The sequence below is a fragment of the Coregonus clupeaformis genome, chromosome 20, assembly GCF_020615455.1.
Source record: "Coregonus clupeaformis isolate EN_2021a chromosome 20, ASM2061545v1, whole genome shotgun sequence".
NCBI lineage: Eukaryota > Metazoa > Chordata > Actinopteri > Salmoniformes > Salmonidae > Coregonus > Coregonus clupeaformis.
In genome coordinates, this window is record NC_059211.1 from 15,750,325 (window position 1) to 15,771,135 (window position 20,811).

Below are 20,811 nucleotides of genomic sequence, written 5' to 3' on the forward strand. Positions count from 1 at the left end.
AACTGGCTTACCTGGTTAAATAAAGGTGAAATAAAAAAATAAAAAATAATTTGGACAAAGGCCGACTCCAAGCCCCTGAATCGACTGATGAAATAAGTTGTGCACTAAGCAGCTTGAGAAAAATAGCCCCCTCTTTTGAAATGATGAGGAACACCAATGATGTATATAAACCCTGGATTTCTGATGCTATGTATTGGACAGTGAGAGGCTTTGAAGCCACCGGTCGGCCATATTGGCACTCCTCAGAAGAAGCAGTCCTTCATAGGAATGAATGGAATTCTACAGTATTTCAATAAAATGTTTCAATTACAAAATTACATATATTTAAGTATTTTTGTTATAGTGGGGACAGTAATATTAGAACTTTGAAAATATTATATTTTAAGGAATTTTCTTTATATTTTTAATTTATTTTTATGTTTAGCTCACATAATATAATTTAAAAGTATGCATTAAGGTGTCTGTAATATAATAAACGTGGCAAAAATAAATATATACATTAATACATGCATTTCTATAGCTTCCCAAAAAAATCTACAATGGTGAGGTAGTGCCAAGATGGAGGCGCACTGCCTTCAAAACAGGGCCCCCTGTCAGTCATTTACATTTTATTCATTTAGTAGACGCTCTTATCCAGAGCGATTAACAGGAGCAATTATGGTTAAGGTGCCTTGCTCAAGGGCACCGACAGATTTTTCACCTAGTAGGCTCAGGGATTCGAACCAGCGACCTTTCGGTTACTGGCCCAACGCTCTTAACCCCTATCTAGTGTATATATAAATCCTACGTGCGCACACTCGTGTATGCTCTCATGTGAGCATACACGTATGCATACACATACATAATATATGCCCACACATCTCACATATATACTGTACGCAGACAAACACACATTGCCAATACCATTGACCAATGCACAAGTGTACATGCACCCAAATCCAACCTCAGACATCCTGTCTTCTCTCCCTTTCTTCGTATGCAGTGTGATGACAAGCCAGTGGCACGGATCAGAGACACCAAGGACTTTGTATCAGAGTAGTAGCTCATCTGAAGAGAGAATTAGAGAGAGGAGACCTAGCCTTATTTACTGCCGTTAGTTGACTAATGACGCCTTTAATTAGTAGTGACATGCGCCGTTAATTTAATCAAACTGTTTACAACTGGGCCTGTCAACAAGATTCCTCCAGACCCAGATTGATGTTACCATGGTAGTGCACTTTGTTTAATTATTGGACTACTTAAATAGCGGTGTGGGAGGGTGGATTGTTGAGCGAGAGAATGTGTGTATGTTTCATGTGTGTGCATGCATGCGAGTACATGTGCATGCTAGTATCTATGATATTATTATGCTAATATTATTTTCATCTCTTTGGTGTTTGCTCTTGTAATGAAAGCATATGAAATGTTTAGTTCCAACCTACCCATAATGCATTTTCATACCTCCCCCTCGTTTCCAATCTCGTTAAAGCATTACAGGTTGTTGTGTGCCAGGCTGGCAGCGACAGTCAAACCCTTCAACTGTCTGTCGTTGTTTGCCACCTTAAATTAAATTAATCAGTTGCCCCCTAAACTGTTCTTAGCGTATTGGCACGATATGGAGAAAGCTACTAGCTACACACCTCCAATTAGCATTAGCAGAACAACAGCGGTGTCCTAACCTGGTCTTCTTTGAGCAACACTTTACTTAAAGCCTGCAGGTATCATACAATACTTTAGGACTTGAAATATACTTTAGTCTTATGAAATCCAGCCCTGCTGTGACTGGGTCTCCGAGATGGGTCTGAAATAAAATTATTTTCCCACTGGAAGAAGGAGTTATTGAATTCATGTACTCAGCTAAACAGTGAGAAACAAAAGGAAACTCAAGGGTATATTAATATAAAATTGCTCTTTAATCAGATCATTTGGGAAAATTTGACCTCATCCTTGAAATGCTGGTGACCGGCTTTGATTGAAAAGGGCCCCCGATTCCCCACCTAACAAAGAGCTAAAGAGGGAGGGAGAGAGAGAGAGAGATCAAGCCCAAATAAATAAGCCTTCTGTTGGAGAGGGAGAACGAGGGAACAGGCGCAGTCAGCAGTGCATCCCTCCACTTCACTTTAACTCCATTACACACAATTGAGTGTCATTTACTTCAGTGCGTTTTGTTGCAGGGTGGCATTTATTGAGATGACTCGTACCGGAGGCAGCTCTGCAGAGTGGTCACTAGCTGGCACAGCCATAAAGTCATGAAATCTGATGTTAAACCTAACATACTGCTAACCCTAATGCCTAACCCTAACCTTAAATTAAGACCAAAAAGCCACACCAAAAAAAAAAAAACATGAATTTGTACGATATTGACTTTGCAGCTGGCACATCTAGTGGAAACCGCTCAGTTCTGCCTCCGGTGCATTGACTCATGACAATGAACGTCAACCTGCACGTTTGTTTTGACTCGCACGCCTCTCAAACCTGCAAAGGCTGGCATGCCTGGCAGTCCCGCTTCTGTGGTACACAAGTGAGCTACAGAGGGCGAATGAGAACTACAGTGTATTTTCTCGTTCTTTCTCGCGCGCACTGTCACACGCACTTGTATAAACACAGACACACACACACACACACACACACACAGCAGTCAGAGCCGTCAGGGTGCCGGGGCCTGTTTTATCTGCAGCTCACAGTGGGTAGTGTGAAAATGCCAGGCCGCCAGTCATCCTAGAGGAAGTGCTGCGCTGCAGATTAGAAGCCCAAGCAGCAGCAGCTGAGTGGAATGGGACACCACTGGGCGACGCTCATACAGCAAATGTTCTGAAAACCAGAAAATATCATTATCTCTCTCTTTCTCCTCCTTGGCCCGCTCGCTCTCTCTCGCTCGCTCCGTTGTTTCTCTGAGGATGTTTTCCTTGTGCATACTGTAGATATTTGAATAACAGAAGTGGTATGGTTTATTGATAAATTGTGTAAAATAGTCAAAGTTCCTCTTGACTATGATTCCGGTTGTCTGTATTGAATGACTGGAATAGCTCTTTAGAGTCTGTTGGAAATGAAAATGATCTGCTTTGACACCAATGGGAGTCATGCCTTTCTTCGTACATGCGAATGTGTGTACATGTGCATCTGTAAAGTGGTTTGTGCGGGCACACAGAATTCTATTTCTTATTTGTAGTTCAATGTAGCCTAAAGCGGTCATATAAAGGTCTAATACAGTCCTTGTGTTGTGTGTTGCAGGACTCTGCCCAGGACGGAGTGATCACCAGAGACATCCACCGGACGTTCCCCGCTCACGACTACTTCAAAGACACTGACGGAGACGGGCAGGACTCCCTTTACAAGATCTGTAAGGTAAGGATGGATGGCACTCTTTTTTTCTTATTTGTTTGTGGCTCTTTTTTGTATTTTTGTGTGGTTTTCTTGGGGTATGGTAGTGAAGAGGAGACAGGAAAGGTAGAAGACGAGTTAGGCCAGTGGGTGGGATACATGATTTGACGTTTCTGTGTCTTTAAAACTATCCAGGATCGCTTCCAGGAGCAGTTAACAGCTTACCTTGTATGTAAAACTTGGATATAAATAAATAAGTACAAAGAACCAGATCTGGGTTCTAATACTATTGAAAATCATTGCAAAAACCTTGTCTGTGCTTGATTGAGCTTGACTTGCTTAATGGACCAATAGAATAGTCCCAAAACTACAAACCCCATTCATTCAGCACTCCAAGCAGGCTAGATCTTACTCTCAATGTTTTTGAAAAATTTAAAATAGTATTTGAACCCAGGTCTGCGCAGGACTATAAATTATAAACAGAAACATACAAGCAAACACAAACCACACAATACTGTGCACACCAAGTTGCCATAGTAACATATTGGGATGCACAGATACAGTAGCTGACTTTGACTTGCTTTTAGAGTTTGGAAACAAGCTACACAAATAAAATGTATATTTTTATGAGTCCAGAATGATGCTACATGTTCTTACATGTCGTTTTTCAGACAACACAGAAGCATGCTGTGGTGAGGCAATAGAGTGAAATGAATGTTGAGTGTCAGAAAACCTTAACATCCTCTGTTACCATCTAGGTCAGTTGAGTGCCAGGCTCTCATTTGTATGCAAATACATGTAGATTGCCTCTTGATAAGGTTGGCTACTTCCTGAAGAGCCACACTTTTGTCTCGCATTTTCTTCCTACAGTGTTTTATTTTAGGTAAGTTCAATGTATCTGTGATGTCCTTGTGAAGGAATTGGGTCAGGGCCAGTATAAAAAAAATAAAAAACACTGCTGGCTGTTGTAGGATCAGGTCCCGAAAAATGTCATTCAATACGATCTAAAAGGCAAAAACTGATCCAAGATAAGCACTCCAACTCTTAGACGTTTCGTGAATACAGGCCCAGAAGTAGAGGAAACAATAGGGCGACAATGTGAACATTAGGTCAAATTCTCCAGTATTCTCCCCGGCAAGTGATTGGTTGTACTCCAAACGGTCATCATCACACACAACAGCCAGTCACAGTTCATCTGTACCTAAGCAAATTAAATGGGTCCGACTGACAAATAAGGTGTGGTCTCACGGACCCCCATCCATCTAGCACTGTACATCCTTCAAGCCACGGCAAAGCGGGCTGAATGGCAACACTCCATCAAACATTTGTCAGTCTCAAGACAGCTCCGGGGGAGGCAGGTAGCCTAGCGGTTAAGAGCGTTGGGCCAGTAACCGAAAGGTTGCTGGTTCAAATCCCCGAGCTGACAAGGTGAAAAATCTGTCCATATGCCCTTGAGCAAGGCACTTAGCCCTAATTGATCCTCTAACTCGCTCTGGATAAGAGCATCTGCTAAATGACTAAAATGTAAATGTAATTACTCTTCCATGTGAATTCCTTGCCAAGTAGGAAACCAATTGAATAGGTGAAATGCCCATATTTCATTTTCATATTAAAAGCAATGCAAGGGGATTCAAGATACACCTGTAAAGCTTGTTACAGCAATCAAGATGCATGGAAATGTGGATTTCAATCCATTTTGTTAAGGTTAGCCGTTAACACCAATAATTATGCCACTAGATGGCATAAACATTCATGATGACAACTGACGGGAACCCTTTATACACTACGAGCGGTATTCTGACTTGAAAAATAAATGCACTGTTGGTTAAGGGCTGTAAGTAAGCATTTCACTGTAATGTCTGCACCTGTTGTATTCGGCGCATGTGGCCAATAAAATTTTATTTGATTTGAGATAGGTATGCAAAGCTCCAATTGACATCAATGAATGCTTATCTCAACGCTTGCATATCTCAATTCTGAATCGGCCCTATGAAGGTATGAATCACAAGCCAGGTAGTTACATAGCAGCTTATGTATTCCATTATGTCACGCTTAGGATATGGTTATGTAGACCCCTAGGACAAAGGGTTTGAGTGAAGTCAAATGTATGCACTAGTAGTGCAGAAGGGTCTGGTCAAATGTCATATGAGATGTAACCTAAATTCATATTATTGTCGTCTTTCCCTACAGTAGAGTGATTCCCCAAACTGTAGATTTTGAGGAAGGTGTTACGCCAACTGCTTACCGACTGCTGTTCTTTTAAGAGGACTTGTGCAGGGAGCCATCTCTCTCTCTCTCTGCCTCCCTCGCTCTCCCTCTGTTGTTAAATCTGCTCTTTGAAAACAGGGCTTTGCGAAGCTTTCCATCTCTTGATTGGCACATACAGATTAAAGTCGCTCAGACAAAGACAGTCCCGAAAGGGCTTTCAGCAAGAAACGAAGGGCCGAGTCAGTCTCCTCAGGAAATATGCTTTCGATGCTGTTTGAGGCGTGCAAATGTTCATCTCCCAACTCAACATGTACTATCAGTGTGACAGCTGGTTATACTTTATAGTCTAGGCCAGAGGTTTTCAAACTGGGTACTTCATGGGGGCTGATTTTATATCAAAAAAATAATTATTTTATATTATTAATATCGCTAGCTGCAACATAATACCATCTTGGATAACATTTTTATGTATCTTTCTCTGCGTCCAGTAAGTAAAAGGTAGTTTCACGAACCAATGCTAACTAGTGTTAGCGCAATGACTGGAAGTCTAAAGGAACAGTTGGCATGCTAGCTGTTCGTGTTCATCTGACTCTGGGGGAAAAAGATAAGACTTCATTGCCAAAATCTAACTATTAGGTTAATATGGAGGAAATTACGGTCAATGGAGCTAATTACAGTTTTTTTCTGTATATAAAATTCTTAGGCGGGCCGTCTAAGTGGTAAATTTCGAGATGGAAAAACAGTTTCACTCAACTTAAATGACCAAAACCAGATAGAAAGCATGCAGAAAATATACACTACCAGTTAAAAGTTTGGACACACCTACTCATTGAAAGGTTTTTATTTATTTTTACTATTTTTTACATTGTAGAATAATAGTGAAGACATCAAAACTATGAAATAGCACATATGGAATCATATAGTAACCAAAAATGTGTTAAACAAATCAAAATATATTTTGTATTTGAGATTCTTCAAATAGCCACCCTTTGCTTTAATGACAGCTTTGCACACTCTTGGCATTCTCTCAACCAGCTTCATGAGGTAGTCACCTGGAATGCATTTCAATTAACATGTGTGCCTTCTTAAAAGTTAATTTGTGGAATTTCATTCCTTCTTAATGCGTTTGAGCCAATTAGTTGTGTTGTGATAAGGTAGGGGTGGTATACAGAAGATAGCCCCGTTTGGTAAAAGAGCAAGTCCATATTATGGCAAGAACAGCTCAAATAAGAAAGAGAAACGACAGTCCATCATTACTTTAAGACATGAAGGTCAGTCAATATGAAAAATGTCAAGAACTTTGAAAGTGCAGTCGCAAAAACCATCAAGCGCTATGATGAAACTGGCTCTCATGAGGACCGCCACAGGAATGGAAGACCCAGAGTTCCCTCTGCTGCAGAGGATAAGTTCATTAGAATTACCAGCCTCAGAAATTGCAGCCCAAATAAATTCTTCACAGAGTTCAAGTCACAGACACATCTCAACATCAATTGTTCGGAGGGGACTGTGTGAATCAGGCCTTCATGGTCGAATTGCTGCAAAGAAACCACGACTAAATGATACCTATTTGAAGAAGAGACCTGCTTGGGCCAAGAAACACGAGCAATGGACATTAGACTGGTGGAAATGTGTCCTTTGGTCTAAATTGGAGATTTTTGGTTCCAACCGCCGTGTCTTTGTGAGATGCGGTGTGGGTGAACGGATGATCTCTGCATGTGTAGTTCCCACCATAAAGTGTGGAGGAGGAGGTGTTATGGTGTGGGGGTGCTTTGCTGGTGACACTGTCTGTGATTTATTTAGAATTCAAGGCACACTTAACCAGCATGGCTACCACAGCATTCTGCAGCGATACACCAGCCCATCTGGTTTGGGCTTAGTGGGACTATCATTTGTTTTTCAACAGGACAATGACCCAACACACCTCCAGGCTGTGTAAGGGCTATTTTACCAAGAAGGAGAGTGATGGAGTGCTGCATCAGATGACCTGGCCTCCACAATCCCAATTGAGATGGTTTGGGATGAGTCGGACCGCAGAGTGAAGGAAAAGCAGCCAAGTGCTCAGCATATGTGGGAACTCCTTCAAGACTGTTGGAAAAGCATTCCAGGTGAAGCTGGTTGAGAGAATGCCAAGACACTGCAAAGCTGTCATCAATGCAAAGGGTGGCTATTTGAAGAATCTCAAATATAAAATATATTTTTGATTTGTTTAACACTTTTTTTTGGTTACTACATGATTCCATATGTGTTATTTCATAGTTTTGATGTCTTCACTATTATTCTACAATGTAGAAAATTGTACAAATAAAGAAAAACCCTTGAATGACTAGGTGTTCTAAAACTTTTGACCGGTAGTGTATATTAGTGTTTTTATTTTTGTTTTAGTTTTACAAATGTTAGTATTGTGTGTAGATCATTGAAAAATAAAGACACATACGTTTTAATCCCACGTTGTAACACAAAAAAAATGTGGAGAAAGTCAAGGGGTGTGAATACTTTTTGAAGGCACTGTATGTTACTTTACACTTCCTCTTCCAATGAACTGTGGAGAGGTCAAAATAATGCCAATCTCTACCAAATCTATTAATTTTATAATGTTGATTACTTCTATCAGTGTAGATGAAGGGGAGGAGGCAGGTTAAAAATGATTTTTAAGCCTTGAGACATGGATTGTGTATGTGTGCCATTCAGTGGTTGAGTAGGAAGACAAAAGATTTAAGTGCCTTTGAACGGGGTATGGTAGTAGGTGTCAAGAACTGCAATGCTGCTGGGTTTTTCACGTTCAACAGTTTCCTGTGTGTATCAAGAATGGTCCACCACCCAAAGGACATCCAGCCAACTTGACACAACATGTTAAGCAATGGAGTCAACATGGGCCAGCATCCCTCTGGAACGCTTTCGACATCTTGTAGAGTCCGTGCCCCGGCAAATTGAGGCTGTTCTGAAGGCAAAAGGAGGGGGGTGTGTTCCTAATGTTTTGTATACTCAGTTTTTGTCTAAAACTGTGAAACTGCAGAGGTTGAGCAAGTTGAAACCACAAATAACAAACGGAACACCTTAGCATGTCAAAAGCACTTTCTCTCTGAAACACTTAGAGACCTGTTGAATGTCAGAGATTTGGGAATTTACAGTGAATATTTAGTGTCACACTTTAACAAACAACTTGTTCAATATGTTACATGCATGCTACACAAACACACGCACGCACACACACACACACAGTTTCTTGTTCATTGTTTGGTATGAAGTACCTATTGCCTAACGTTGTCCCCTCTCCGCTCTGTGTTCCAGGCCTATTCAGTCTACGATGAGGAGATTGGCTACTGTCAGGGACAGTCCTTCCTGGCTGCTGTGCTACTACTGCATGTACGTGGGGATCAAACGTCAATACAACGTCTATGGAACCACAGAGAGGAGTTGAGACTAAAGTCTACCCAAACAAACCGAACAGTTCTACAAAATACAATTCTAACAAAAATCTACACTGACAATGAAATAGAAAAAATGTGTTGAATTGGCTCTGGGAAAATATTGCACTTATCCTGAGTGCACTTATTAACAGCCTGTTGTATTAGGACTGAGAGTGAGAACGATGGAGAGGGAATGAAGGAAAGTTAAGGTTGAGCAGAGGGAGGAGAGTGCAGCCAGAATGGAGTGAATAAGTGAACAGGCCAGTAAATCTGACAGGAGGATGACTGGGAACAAGAGAGAATGAAGGAGAGACGACGTGAGAGAGGGAGGTGGGAAGGAGGGATAGAAAGAGATGGCGTGAGAATTGTGGAGAGGGAACAGTGCAGAGAGGATGAGTAATAAAGAATAAATGGAGGGAGAGGAGAGGAGGAGAGAAAAGAGAGGGTGAGAGAAAGAGAGATCCCCTTTGGAAGGCAGGGGAAGTGTCAGGAATATTAATGGCTGCGTCTGTCTCAGCCCAGGACACACACACTGTCACCCTGATTAAATACCCTCTGCTCTGTGTGTGTGTGGGTGTATCTCTCTCTTTCGCGCTCGCTCTCTCACACATTAAAGAGGGGGGTGGACATAATCACACCCCGTGTATTTCACACTGACACTCCCACCTTCTGGCTTTCTTTCAAACACACCAGATTCTCACCTTGCTTCTCTTACTCACACACCTCATCCTCCTTTCTCTTTTAGTCCCTCTCTCACCTTCCTCTTTTGCTCCAACTGTTTCCCAACTCTTCCCCAGTGGGACAAAGAATGTTTGGAGGAAACGTCCCTCTCAATCTACAGACAGACAACACTTTCAAGTGACAATAAATTCCACCAAGAATTTATCCTACTTATGTTTGTGGCAGTGCATTGTCTATTGAGAAAAGCCTTAGAGATTAAATGTCGACATTATATACTACTGGTCAAAAGTTTTAGAACACCTACTCATTCAAGGGTTTTTCTTTATTTTTACTATTTTCTACATTGTAGAATAATAGTGAAGACATCAAAACTATGAAATAACACATATGGAATCATCTAGTACCCAAAAAAGTGTTAAACAAATCAAAATATATTTTGAGATTCTTCAAATAGCCACCCTTTGCCTTGATGACAGCTTTGCACACTCTTGCCATTCTCTCAACCAGCTTCACCTGGAATGCTTTTCCAACAGTCTTGAAGGAGTTCCCACATATGCTGAGCACTTGTTGGCTGCTTTTCCTTCACTCTGCGGTCCGACTCATCCCAAACCATCTCAATTGGGTTGAGGTCGGGGGATTGTGGAGGCCAGGTCATCTGATGCAGCACTCCATCACTCTCCTTCTTGGTAACATAGCCCTTACACAGCCTGGAGGTGTGTTGGGTCATTGTCCTGTTGAAAAACAAATGATAGTCCCACTAAGCCCAAACCAGATGGGATGGCGTATCGCTGCAGAATGCTGTGGTAGCCATGCTGGTTAAGTGTGCCTTGAATTCTAAATAAATCACAGACAGTGTCACCAGCAAAGCACCCCCACACCATAACACCACCTCCTCCATGCTTTACGGTGGGAAATACACATGCAGAGATCATCCGTTCACCCACACCGCATCTCACAAAGACACGGCGGTTGGAACCTTAATAGATTATTTAACTAGGCAAGTCAGTTAAGAATACATTCTTATTTACAATGACGGCCTACACCGGCCAAACCCGGACGACGCTGGGCCAATTGTGCGCCGCCCTATGGGACTCCCAATCACTGCCGGTTGTGATACAGCCTGGAATCGAACCAGGGGGTCTGTTGTGACGCCTCAAGCACTGAGATGCAGTGCCTTAGACCGCTGGGCTCCCTTGAACTCTGTGAAGCATTTATTTGGGCTGCAATTTCTGAGGTTGGTAACTCTGATTAACTTATCCTCTGCAGCAGAAGGAACTCTGGGTCTTTCATTCCTGTGGCGGTCCTCATGAGAGCCAGTTTCAGCAACTGCACTTGAAGAAACGTTCAAAGTTCTTGAAATGTTCAGTATTGACTGACCTTCATATCTTAAATTAATGATGGACTGTCGTTTCTCTTTGCTTATTTGATCTGTTCTTGCCATAATATGGAGTTGGTATTTTACCAAATAGGGCTATTACATTTTACATTTTAGTCATTTAGCAGACACTCTTATCCAGAGCGACTTACAGTAGTGAGTGCATACATTTTCATACTAATCCCCCGTGGGAATCGAACCCACAACCCTGGCATTGCAACCGCCATGCTCTACCAACTGAGCTACACGGGACTATCTTCTGTATACCCCCTCTACCTTGTCACAACACAACTGATTGGCTCAAACGCATTAAGAAGGTAAGAAATTCCACAAATTAACTTTTAAAAAGGCACACCTGTTAATTGAAATGCATTCCTCATGAAGCTGGTTGAGAGAATGCCAAGAGTGTGCAAAGCTGTCATCAAGGCAAAGGGTGGCTATTTGAAGAATATATAAAATATATTTTGATTTGTTTAACACTTTACTGCATACTACATGATTCCATATGTGTTATTTCATAGTTTTGATGTCTTCACTATTATTCTACAATGTAGAAAATAGTAAAAATAAAGAAAAACCCTTGAATGAGTAGGTGTTCTAAAACTTTTGACCGGTAGTGTATATATCTTAACTATATCCTGTTTTATGTTGACATTTGTAAAATCAAATAAGTCAAGGAATAGAAGGAAACAACTTGACTTGCTATAATTAAATAAATTGGTCATTTAGCAGACGCTCTTATCCAGAGCGACTTACAGAAGCAATTAGGGTTAAGTGCCTTGCTCAAGGGCACATCGACAGATTTTTCACCTAGTCGGCTTGGGGATTAGAACCAGCGACCTTTCGGTTACTGGTACAACGCTCTTAACCACTAAGCTACCTGCCGCCCCTACCTTCCTGTTTCCCACACATCTTCTGTCATCCCTCCGTTCGTATTCTATCTAACCCTCTTCTGGTTCTGTTCCGTCCTGTGGATGTAGATGCCTGAGGAGCAGGCATTCTGTGTGCTGGTGAAGATCATGTATGAGTACGGCCTGAGGGAGCTCTACAAGAAGAACTTTGAGGACCTGCACTGCAAGTTCTTCCAGCTAGAACGACTGCTTCAGGTTAGCTTTCTTATCTTAGTGTGTGTGTACATACGCACATCATCAGCGCAGTGGTGTAAAGTACTTAAGTAAAAATACTTTCAAGTACAACTTAAGTAGTTTTTGGTGGTATCTGTACTTTACAATTTTTTTGGGACTACTTTTGCTTTTACTTCCCTACATTCCAAAATAAAATAATGTACTTTTTACTCCATACATTTTCCCTGACACCCATGTCTGAGAGTAGGAGTGTTCACCTGGCTATCCGAAAAAATTAAAATAAAAACAATGGTGCCATCTGGTTTGCTTATTATAAGGAATTTGAAATGATTCATACTTTTACTTTTACTACTTAAGTATATTTTAGCAATTACATTTACTTTTGAGACTTCAGTATATTTAAAACCAAATACTTTTAGACTTTTACTCAAGTACTATTTTACTGGGTGACTTTCACTTTTACTTGAATCATTTTCTATTAAGGTATCTTTACTTTTACTCAAGTATGACAATTGGGTATTTTTCCACCACTGGATCAGCATGTGTGTGTATCTGCAGACTCTCACCCATGGTCCATGCACCTTATAAAGAACACTGACTGACTATTCATGTAAGTGCCAGTGGTAGGTTAGATATTAGGATGAATCCATTCCAAATTGGAGTTTAATTTTGTACGGAAATCCTCGTTAGCCTCCTAAGTCGGCTTTTTTTCAGCACCAAGCTGCACTGGGTTAGTATTGACAAGCTCCCGAAGCTAAGGAGTATGAGCATTGATAGCTAAGGGTTGGCATACAGGTGGAAGGAAGCCAGTGTTCACAGCAAAGAATGTCTGCATCCCACTATCTAGGGCAGGGGTAGGCAACCCCGTTCCTGGAGTGCCGTAGGTACCTGCAGGATTTTGTTCCAACTAGGAACAACTAGGACTGTTCCACCACACAAGACCAACTGAGCTAATTAATCAGTTTAGTGACTGCCTAAATTCAACAAACAAAGCCTGCGGCCCTCCAGGACCAGGGTTGCCTACCCCGATCTAGGGAATAGGGTGCCATTTGGGACATAGTCACTGTTTCCGCCAACCCTGCTCTTCTTACATTTCCTCACTACATTTCCACACTACATTTCCACACTGGGCTGGGTGCCGAAGTGTTATTAGTATGATTAGCATGCTGAACGTTTCTGATCCGTGATAGATGAGCAAACAGAGGTGCACCGCCAATTATTTACCCAGCCAGAGATCAATTAACCAAATATACAGACGGAGATTCAGTGAAACAAAATCCCATTGATTGATTATCCGACAAGTCACAGGCTTTTGGTCGGGGAGTAGGCCTAGGCTACTATGCGAGTGAAGAGCAAAATAATCGACTACTACGCTACATAACATGCTAGCAAAATGTTCTGATCAGTCCTGCTAATAGATGAACAAACTCGACTAATGATGATGAATACTCACCTCAACTTAGCTAGCTAGCATTTTCCCAGTCTAATTGTAACCAAATATCTAAATGGAGATTCAGTGAAAACAAAAATCTGACATTGATTTATCAAGACAAGTCCCCATGCTTGTCTCAAAGCAGCGCGATGGCGCTGTCCCAATCAAAACGGTGCTGAAATTATCTCGTTGACCACACTATTATTGGATATTATTGCTTAGCATGTACGGTTGGATAACTTTGGGACTTTCTGTAAGCAACCATTTAGAATATGTCTTGAATTGCATTAGCCTATTATTGCAATATTTTTTTAATTCAGTGATATTTATTCCCGCAATAATTATTTATGGATCCATCCAGTTAATTCTTTATGGATCCATCCAGTTGTGGTTAAGAAAATGTGCATGCGTAGTGATTGACCGTGGTCTTTGCGACGTGATGGTCGAAGTGACATGCCTCGCAAACTGCCACGAGGATGGTAACAGCCTAGTAACTGGCGCTGCCTAGCAACCATCATTATGAAGTATCAAATCTCAAGAATGAGCATTGCTTACGCCGGACATAGCTACAACTAGTCTTATTATTTTGTTGGTGCAACAGGTTTCAAATCTGATCCCAAAGTCGGATGTAGCTACGCTCGGCATGGCATTTAAGACCAACTTTTTCTCTCGCTCTCGCTCTCTCTCCCTCTCTTACTCTCACTCACTCTTCTCTCTCGATTGGTTGACTGCCTGACATATAGTACTGTGAAATGAACGCTCTCCCCTCTGTGTGATGCACTCTTACTTAGAGTTCTTGATACAAACCGGTGCGCTTGGCACCTACCATACCCCCTTCAAAGGCACTTAAATCTTTTGTCTTGCCCATTCACCCTATGAATGGCACACATACACAATCCATGTCTCAATTGTCCCAAGGCTTAAAAATCCTTCTTTAACCTGTCTCCTCCCCTTCATCTACACTGATTCAAGTGGATTTAACAAGTGACATCAATAAGGGATCATAGCTTTCACCTGGTCAGCCTATGTCATGTTCTTAATGTTTTCTATACTCAGTGTATAGTACGTGAAATGAACTCTTTCCTCTCCTCTCTCCTGTCCTCCCATCTCTAGGAGCAGCTCCCAGAGCTGTGGTCCCACTTCCAGGAGCTGAACCTGGAGGCCCACATGTACGCATCTCAGTGGTTCCTCACACTCTTCACTGCCAAGTTCCCCCTCTGCATGGTCTTCCACATCACTGACCTGCTACTGTGTGAGGTAAGAAGTTTGACAACATTGAATATCATTTTAGCACTACTCCTAACCCCAACACTTACCCAATACTGGTCCTACTCCTAGTCCTAACCTCAACACTGGCTCTTACCTTAACCCTACTGTTAACCCCAACACTGGGCCTCACCCTAACCCTACTCCTAACCCAAACTGCTGTTGGTAAGCACTAATCTTAACCTTACTCTCACCCTTCCATCTACCACCCTAGGCTTTGAACAACTCTACACGACTCTTCACTATTCACACACCTTTTTGTACCTCCTTAAAGCTAATGTTTACCTTGGAACAATAACGACAATGAGAAGTGAGAACCATTCTAGCACGATAAACCCATCAAATCCCCAAAGGCCCTTCAAGATAGTAGTATACCCTCTGCCTATTTCTCTTCTCAGCCCTCCTTTAGACCTGGTACCACAGGAGAGAAGGGAAACTTGGGCCTTTGTCTCTTTCTCTGTGCTTTTCTCACTTCCTCTCCTCCTCCCTTTTTCTTCACCCTCTCTCTCTCCTTACCTCTCTCTCTCTGTGATTCTCTCTCTTCTTCCTCTCCTCCTCTCTCCTTTCATCCCCCTCTCCCACCCTCTCTCGTCCCCCGGGCAGAACAATTAATAGTTTCCTTGGCGTTTCTCAGCCATTGAGCCGTGTGATGAGAATCTGCTTCTCTCTCCTCTGCCTCCTTCTAATATATCTCTCTTTCTCTACTTCTCTCCTTCTCCATACCTCTGTCTCTCTTTCTTATTGTTCTGGGCTTTACCCATGCCTCAATCTGATTTCTATGTTGTCATTGTCACTCCTCTCTCTCTCTCTCTCTCTCTCTCTCTCTCTCTCTCTCTCTCTCTCTCTCTCTCTCTCTCTCTCTCTCTCTCTCTCTCTCTCTCTCTCTCTCTCTCTCTCTCTCTCTCTCTCTCTCTCTCTCTCTCTCTCTCTCTCTCTCTCTCTCTCTCTCTCTCTCTCTCTCTTCTCCTTTGATTGTGTGCTCCTGTGTTGTCTTCCCTTTCATTTCTCCACACCTCTCTCTCTCTCGCTCTCTGTGTATCCGTGCCAGTGTATGTGTGTGGTGCGAGGTTTGTGTGTGTGCCGCAAGGTGTGTCTGTGTGGTGCGAGGTGTGTGTGCAAGTGCGCCTGACTGTGTGTTTCTCCTCAACAATAAAACCTCCTCTCACACTTGCTGACTCTGTTTGGCTCCAGCTTAGTATGGCACGCTGCATGTGAAAGTTTGTCGGTAGACTGTGTTCAAACACACACTCACTCACTCCACACACACACACACACACTCACTCACATACTCACTCCACACACACACTCACTCAGTCTACACACACACACCACCCTCCCTCTCTCTCGCTCTCTGACTCCCCGACACCCCAGCGCCATCTAGAGCCTTTTGAGAAAGAAAGTGAGAGATGGAGGGAGGAAGGGGAGGGGAAGAGGGGGAGAAAGAGAGGCCCTTTCCTCAGTTATTTATAGAGATGGGGAGATATTTTTAGCACAGTTGCCATGTGAACGGGGTGTCGGAGCGATGGAGACAGGTGTTCCCATGCGGAGTTGACTTCAGCATCCACGCTCTCTCCTTCCCTCTCTCTCTCTCTCACTCGCTCCCTCTCTCATCCTCTCTCACCCTCTCTCGCTCTGTTTCGCTTGCTCTCCCTCACGCCTCTCTTTCGCTAGCTCTCCCTCTGTTTTTCTCTCTCTTTGTCGCTCTCTCTCTTTGTCGCCCTCTCTCTTTGTCGCTCTCTCTCTTTGTCGCTCTCTCTTGCTTTCTCCTTTTGGTGTTCTCCCTCTATCTGTTAGTCTATGACCCTTGTCCCTTACTCCTTCTTACAATTTCTCTCTCTCCCCTCTCGCTCTATCTCTGTGTGTGTATGTGTGTGTGTGTGTCATTCATTCATTCGTCACTCTGTGGCCATGATGCAGCCCCACCTGTCTGTGAGAGGGACTGTCTGTTTCACTTCAAGATGATTATGTCACTCGGTACTGGCAGTCGGGGTGCCTTTGCATCCTCAGAGGTGGGCGTTCCATTAACATGAGTGTAATGTTACCATAACGTTTCCTAAGGAGTCCTCTTTATCCCCAAAGGACAGTTTATTTTCCAGCGCGTATGCATACAGATGATGTCATGAATGAACGTACAACATTAGATGGGTTGATAGCCACACATGCATTCCACCGGTACAACAAGGATCATTACGTCATTTTTTTTAAGTGGGTTTTTTCTTAGCCCTAACACGAATGCTGCACAGCACTTTCATAAGTATTTATTAGAAGGAGTCTTTCATTTTGAAGATCATTTTAACCTTATTAAGCCTATAGCAAGAAAACATTAACATTTACTACATGGTTTATTGGCATGACTTTTAAATGGTAAAGCCGTTGATATGAAGACAGTTGGTGAGAACAATTGATCCATGCCTTATCTAACACCACTGTATGACAGATGTGTTTAGGTGATGGTCTGAGCTGTGTGTGTGTGAAGACTATGTCCAGTGACAATTGACAATATAATAATCTTCTCTTCCTTAGGGTCTGAACATCATCTTCAACGTGGCCCTGGCCCTCCTCAAGGTATGATTGACTTCCTTTACTTTGATTAATTTACTGGGGTTCCAATCAATTCCTTAGATTTGAAATTACAGACAAATCCTGTAATGGTGTTAGACGAAGCACACACACATCAGAGACCTAGACCAGGGCCTGTATTCACAAAGAGTCTCTGGAGTCAGGCTTTTGAGTCAGGGCTCTAAACTGCGACCAAAACACTCGCATTTGTGACCAATGTCCCCTCAAAATTCTGGGGGCATTGAGCAAGGCTTAGGTATTGTGAGCGGAAACTTGAATGTTGTAAGAATTGTGTTCAACTTCCGGCGCATGTTTACAGTGAACACTGAGGCTGTACCCTTACAGTTTTAGACGGTAGCCAATAATAGGCTATTGTGGCTATTTGAGCATAATGTAGGCCTACCAACAAAACCAGTGAAGCAAATCCCATAACATTTTCACATGGAAATAGCTTTTGATTTCTATGATATAGCCTACAGTAGCCTATATGTGGTGTTCAATGCAGGCCTACATTGCATGAGACTTTTAAAAATGTTTTTATATTATAAAGGACTTTTTATTTGGTCTGTAACACCATGGGCCAAATAGGTGACTGTAAATTGCATTGTATTGCGTTGAATGATGCAAGAAACCATTTTACAAAAGAAAAGAAAATTGTATAATTCTCTGTATGGTAATAATATAAGCTACCCCTCTGCCTATTGGCTTATTTGCATTTTCAAGCCCGTTTCAAAATACAACACTGCCCCTTTAATTAAGTTTGACCTGACTGGCTTTTCAAAGACAGCTTGAAATGTAGCCTACACGTTTTACAGTAATTCCCCATTGCTGACCTATACTTATCTATAACTGGGCTAATAACTTGCTAACTAGCAAAGAATATCAACAAATGTGCACACGCGCTGCTCTGCACTCATTACGTTTACTGACGACACAACAGTGGTAGGCCTGATCAACGACAACGATGAGACAGCCTATAGGGAAGAGGTCAGAGACCTGGCAGTGTGGTGCCAAGACAACAACCTCTCCCTCAATGTGAGCAAGACAAAGGAGCTGATCATGGACTACAGGAAATGGCTGGCCAAACAGGCCCCCATTAACATCGACGGTGTTGTAGTGGAGCGGGTGGAGAGTTTCAAGTTCGTTGTTGTCCACATCACCAACGAACTATCATGGTCCAAACACATCAAGACAGTCGTGAAGAGGGCACGACAACACCTTTTCCCCCTCAGGAGACTGAAAAGATTTGGCATGGGTCCCCAGATCCTCAAAAAGTTCTACAACTGCCCTATCGAGAGCATCCTTACGGGTTGAATCACCGCTTGCTATGGCAACTGCTCGGCATCTGACCGTAAGGCGCTACAGAGGGTAGTGCGTATGGCCCAGTACATCACTGGGGCCAAGCTTCCTGCCATCCAGGACCTACAGTGGGGAGAACAAGTATTTGATACACTGCTGATTTTGCAGGTTTTCCTACTTACAAAGCATGTAGAGGTCTGTAATTTTTATCATAGGTACACTTCAACTGTGAGAGACGGAATCTAAAACAAAAATCCAGAAAATCACATTGTATGATTTTTAAGTAATTAATTTGCATTTTATTGCATGACATAAGTATTTGATCACCTACCAACCAGTAAGAATGTCGGCTCTCACAGACCTGTTCGTTTTTCTTTAAGAAGCCCTCCTGTTCTCCACTCATTACCTGTATTAACTGCACCTGTTTGAACTCGTTACCTGTATAAAAGACACCTGTCCACACACTCAATCAAACAGACTCCAACCTCTCCACAATGGCCAAGACCAGAGAGCTGTGTAATGACATCAAGGATAAAATTGTAGACCTGCACAAGGCTGGGATGGGCTACATGACAATAGGCAAGCAGCTTGGTGAGAAGGCAACAACTGTTGGCGCAATTATTAGAAAATGGAAGAAGTTTAAGATGACGGTCAATCACCCTCGGTCTGGGGCTCCATGCAAGATCTCACCTCGTGGGGCATTAATGATCATGAGGAAGGTGAGGGATCAGCCCAGAACTACACGGCAGGACCTGGTCAATGACCTGAAGAGAGCTGGGACCACAGTCTCAAAGAAAACCATTAGTAACACACTACGCTGTCATGGATTAAAATCCTGCAGCGCACGCAAGGTCCCCCTGCTCAAGCCAGCGCATGGAGGTGGAAACATCATTCTTTGGGGATGCTTTTCTGCAAAGGGGACAGGACGACTGCACTGTATTGAGGGGAGGATGGATGGGGCCATGTATCGTGAGATCTTGGCCAACAACCTCCTTCCCTCAGTAAGAGCATTGAAGATGGGTCGTGGCTGGGTCTTCCAGCATGACAACGACCCGAAACACACAGCCAGGGCAACTAAGGAGTGGCTCCGTAAGAAGCATCTCAAGGTCCTGGAGTGGCCTAGCCAGTCTCCAGACCTGAACCCAATAGAACATCTTTGGAGGGAACTGAAAGTCTGTATTGCCCAGCGACAGCTCCGAAACCTGAAGGATCTGGAGAAGGTCTGTATGGAGGAGTGGGCCAAAATCCCTGCTGCAGTGTGTGCAAACCTGGTCAAGAACTACAGGAAACGTATGATCTCTGTAATTGCAAACAAAGGTTTCTGTACCAAATATTAAGTTCTGCTTTTCTGATGTATCAAATACTTATGTCATGCAATAAAATGCATATTAATTACTTAAAAATCTTTGTTTTAGATTCCGTCTCTCACAGTTGAAGTGTACCTATGATAAAAATTACAGACCTCTACATGCTTTGTAAGTAGGAAAACCTGCAGAATCGGCAGTGTATCAAATACTTGTGTATATATATATATATATATATGAGATCAAGATGTATTCAAACAGCAATGGGTATGCAGACCAGGTATTCAAAAAGTTTGGTCCGAAGTCTTGGTTGAATCTTTGATGCACAATTCAGCCATCATGCCCTGTTTGAATTAACATTTCTAAAGGCTTTCCCAAAAAATCTTCCCAATTAAATGTTGACTGCAAAGTAGGCCTACCTGGCAGAAAGATATCATGATGATTTGTATCAATCGTGGGCCATTTGTGTGCATACTCTGCCATCACATGTAGCCTACATTGTACAGTACAAAAACACTGCTAGCCAAACACAACGGTCTCTTGCTAGGCGCACAATTGAATTAAAGGGCAACGACACCCTCCTTTTTTTTAATGTTTATTGTTCCTATACCTCAAAAGTGGTCTCTTGATGTGGTTTAAGCATTGTTGTGGGCTTAGAACATCACATTTTTGCTTTTTTATATAAAAAAATAAAACCTGGAAAACGGAATTTACCAAAAGATAAAACTGATTTTAAAAGGCCCTACAACAGGCTGTTGAAAATCGCTACCAAAAATACCCTTTTTGATGTTGCGCAAATGTTTTTTCCGCTTCCAAACAATCAATAATGATATTGGCAAGTTAAAATGTAATTATTTGTATATGGAGGGTAGGTCATTATAGGCTACTTGCTCAG

General features: G+C 42.4%; 1 protein-coding gene across 4 annotated transcripts in view; it reads left to right on the forward strand.

Moving 5' to 3' along the window:
• Positions 1-20,811, forward strand: part of LOC121533712 (rab GTPase-activating protein 1-like) — a 170,347-nt gene that overhangs the window by 116,927 nt on the left and 32,609 nt on the right. For all 4 annotated transcript variants that reach the window (XM_041839880.2, XM_041839882.2, XM_041839883.2 and 1 more), the window contains exons 14-18: positions 3,211-3,324; positions 8,797-8,871; positions 11,952-12,077; positions 14,602-14,745; positions 17,278-17,319. In XM_041839880.2, coding sequence (XP_041695814.2) covers positions 3,211-3,324; positions 8,797-8,871; positions 11,952-12,077; positions 14,602-14,745; positions 17,278-17,319 — 501 coding nt within the window. The remainder of the gene's footprint in view (positions 1-3,210; positions 3,325-8,796; positions 8,872-11,951; positions 12,078-14,601; positions 14,746-17,277; positions 17,320-20,811) is intronic.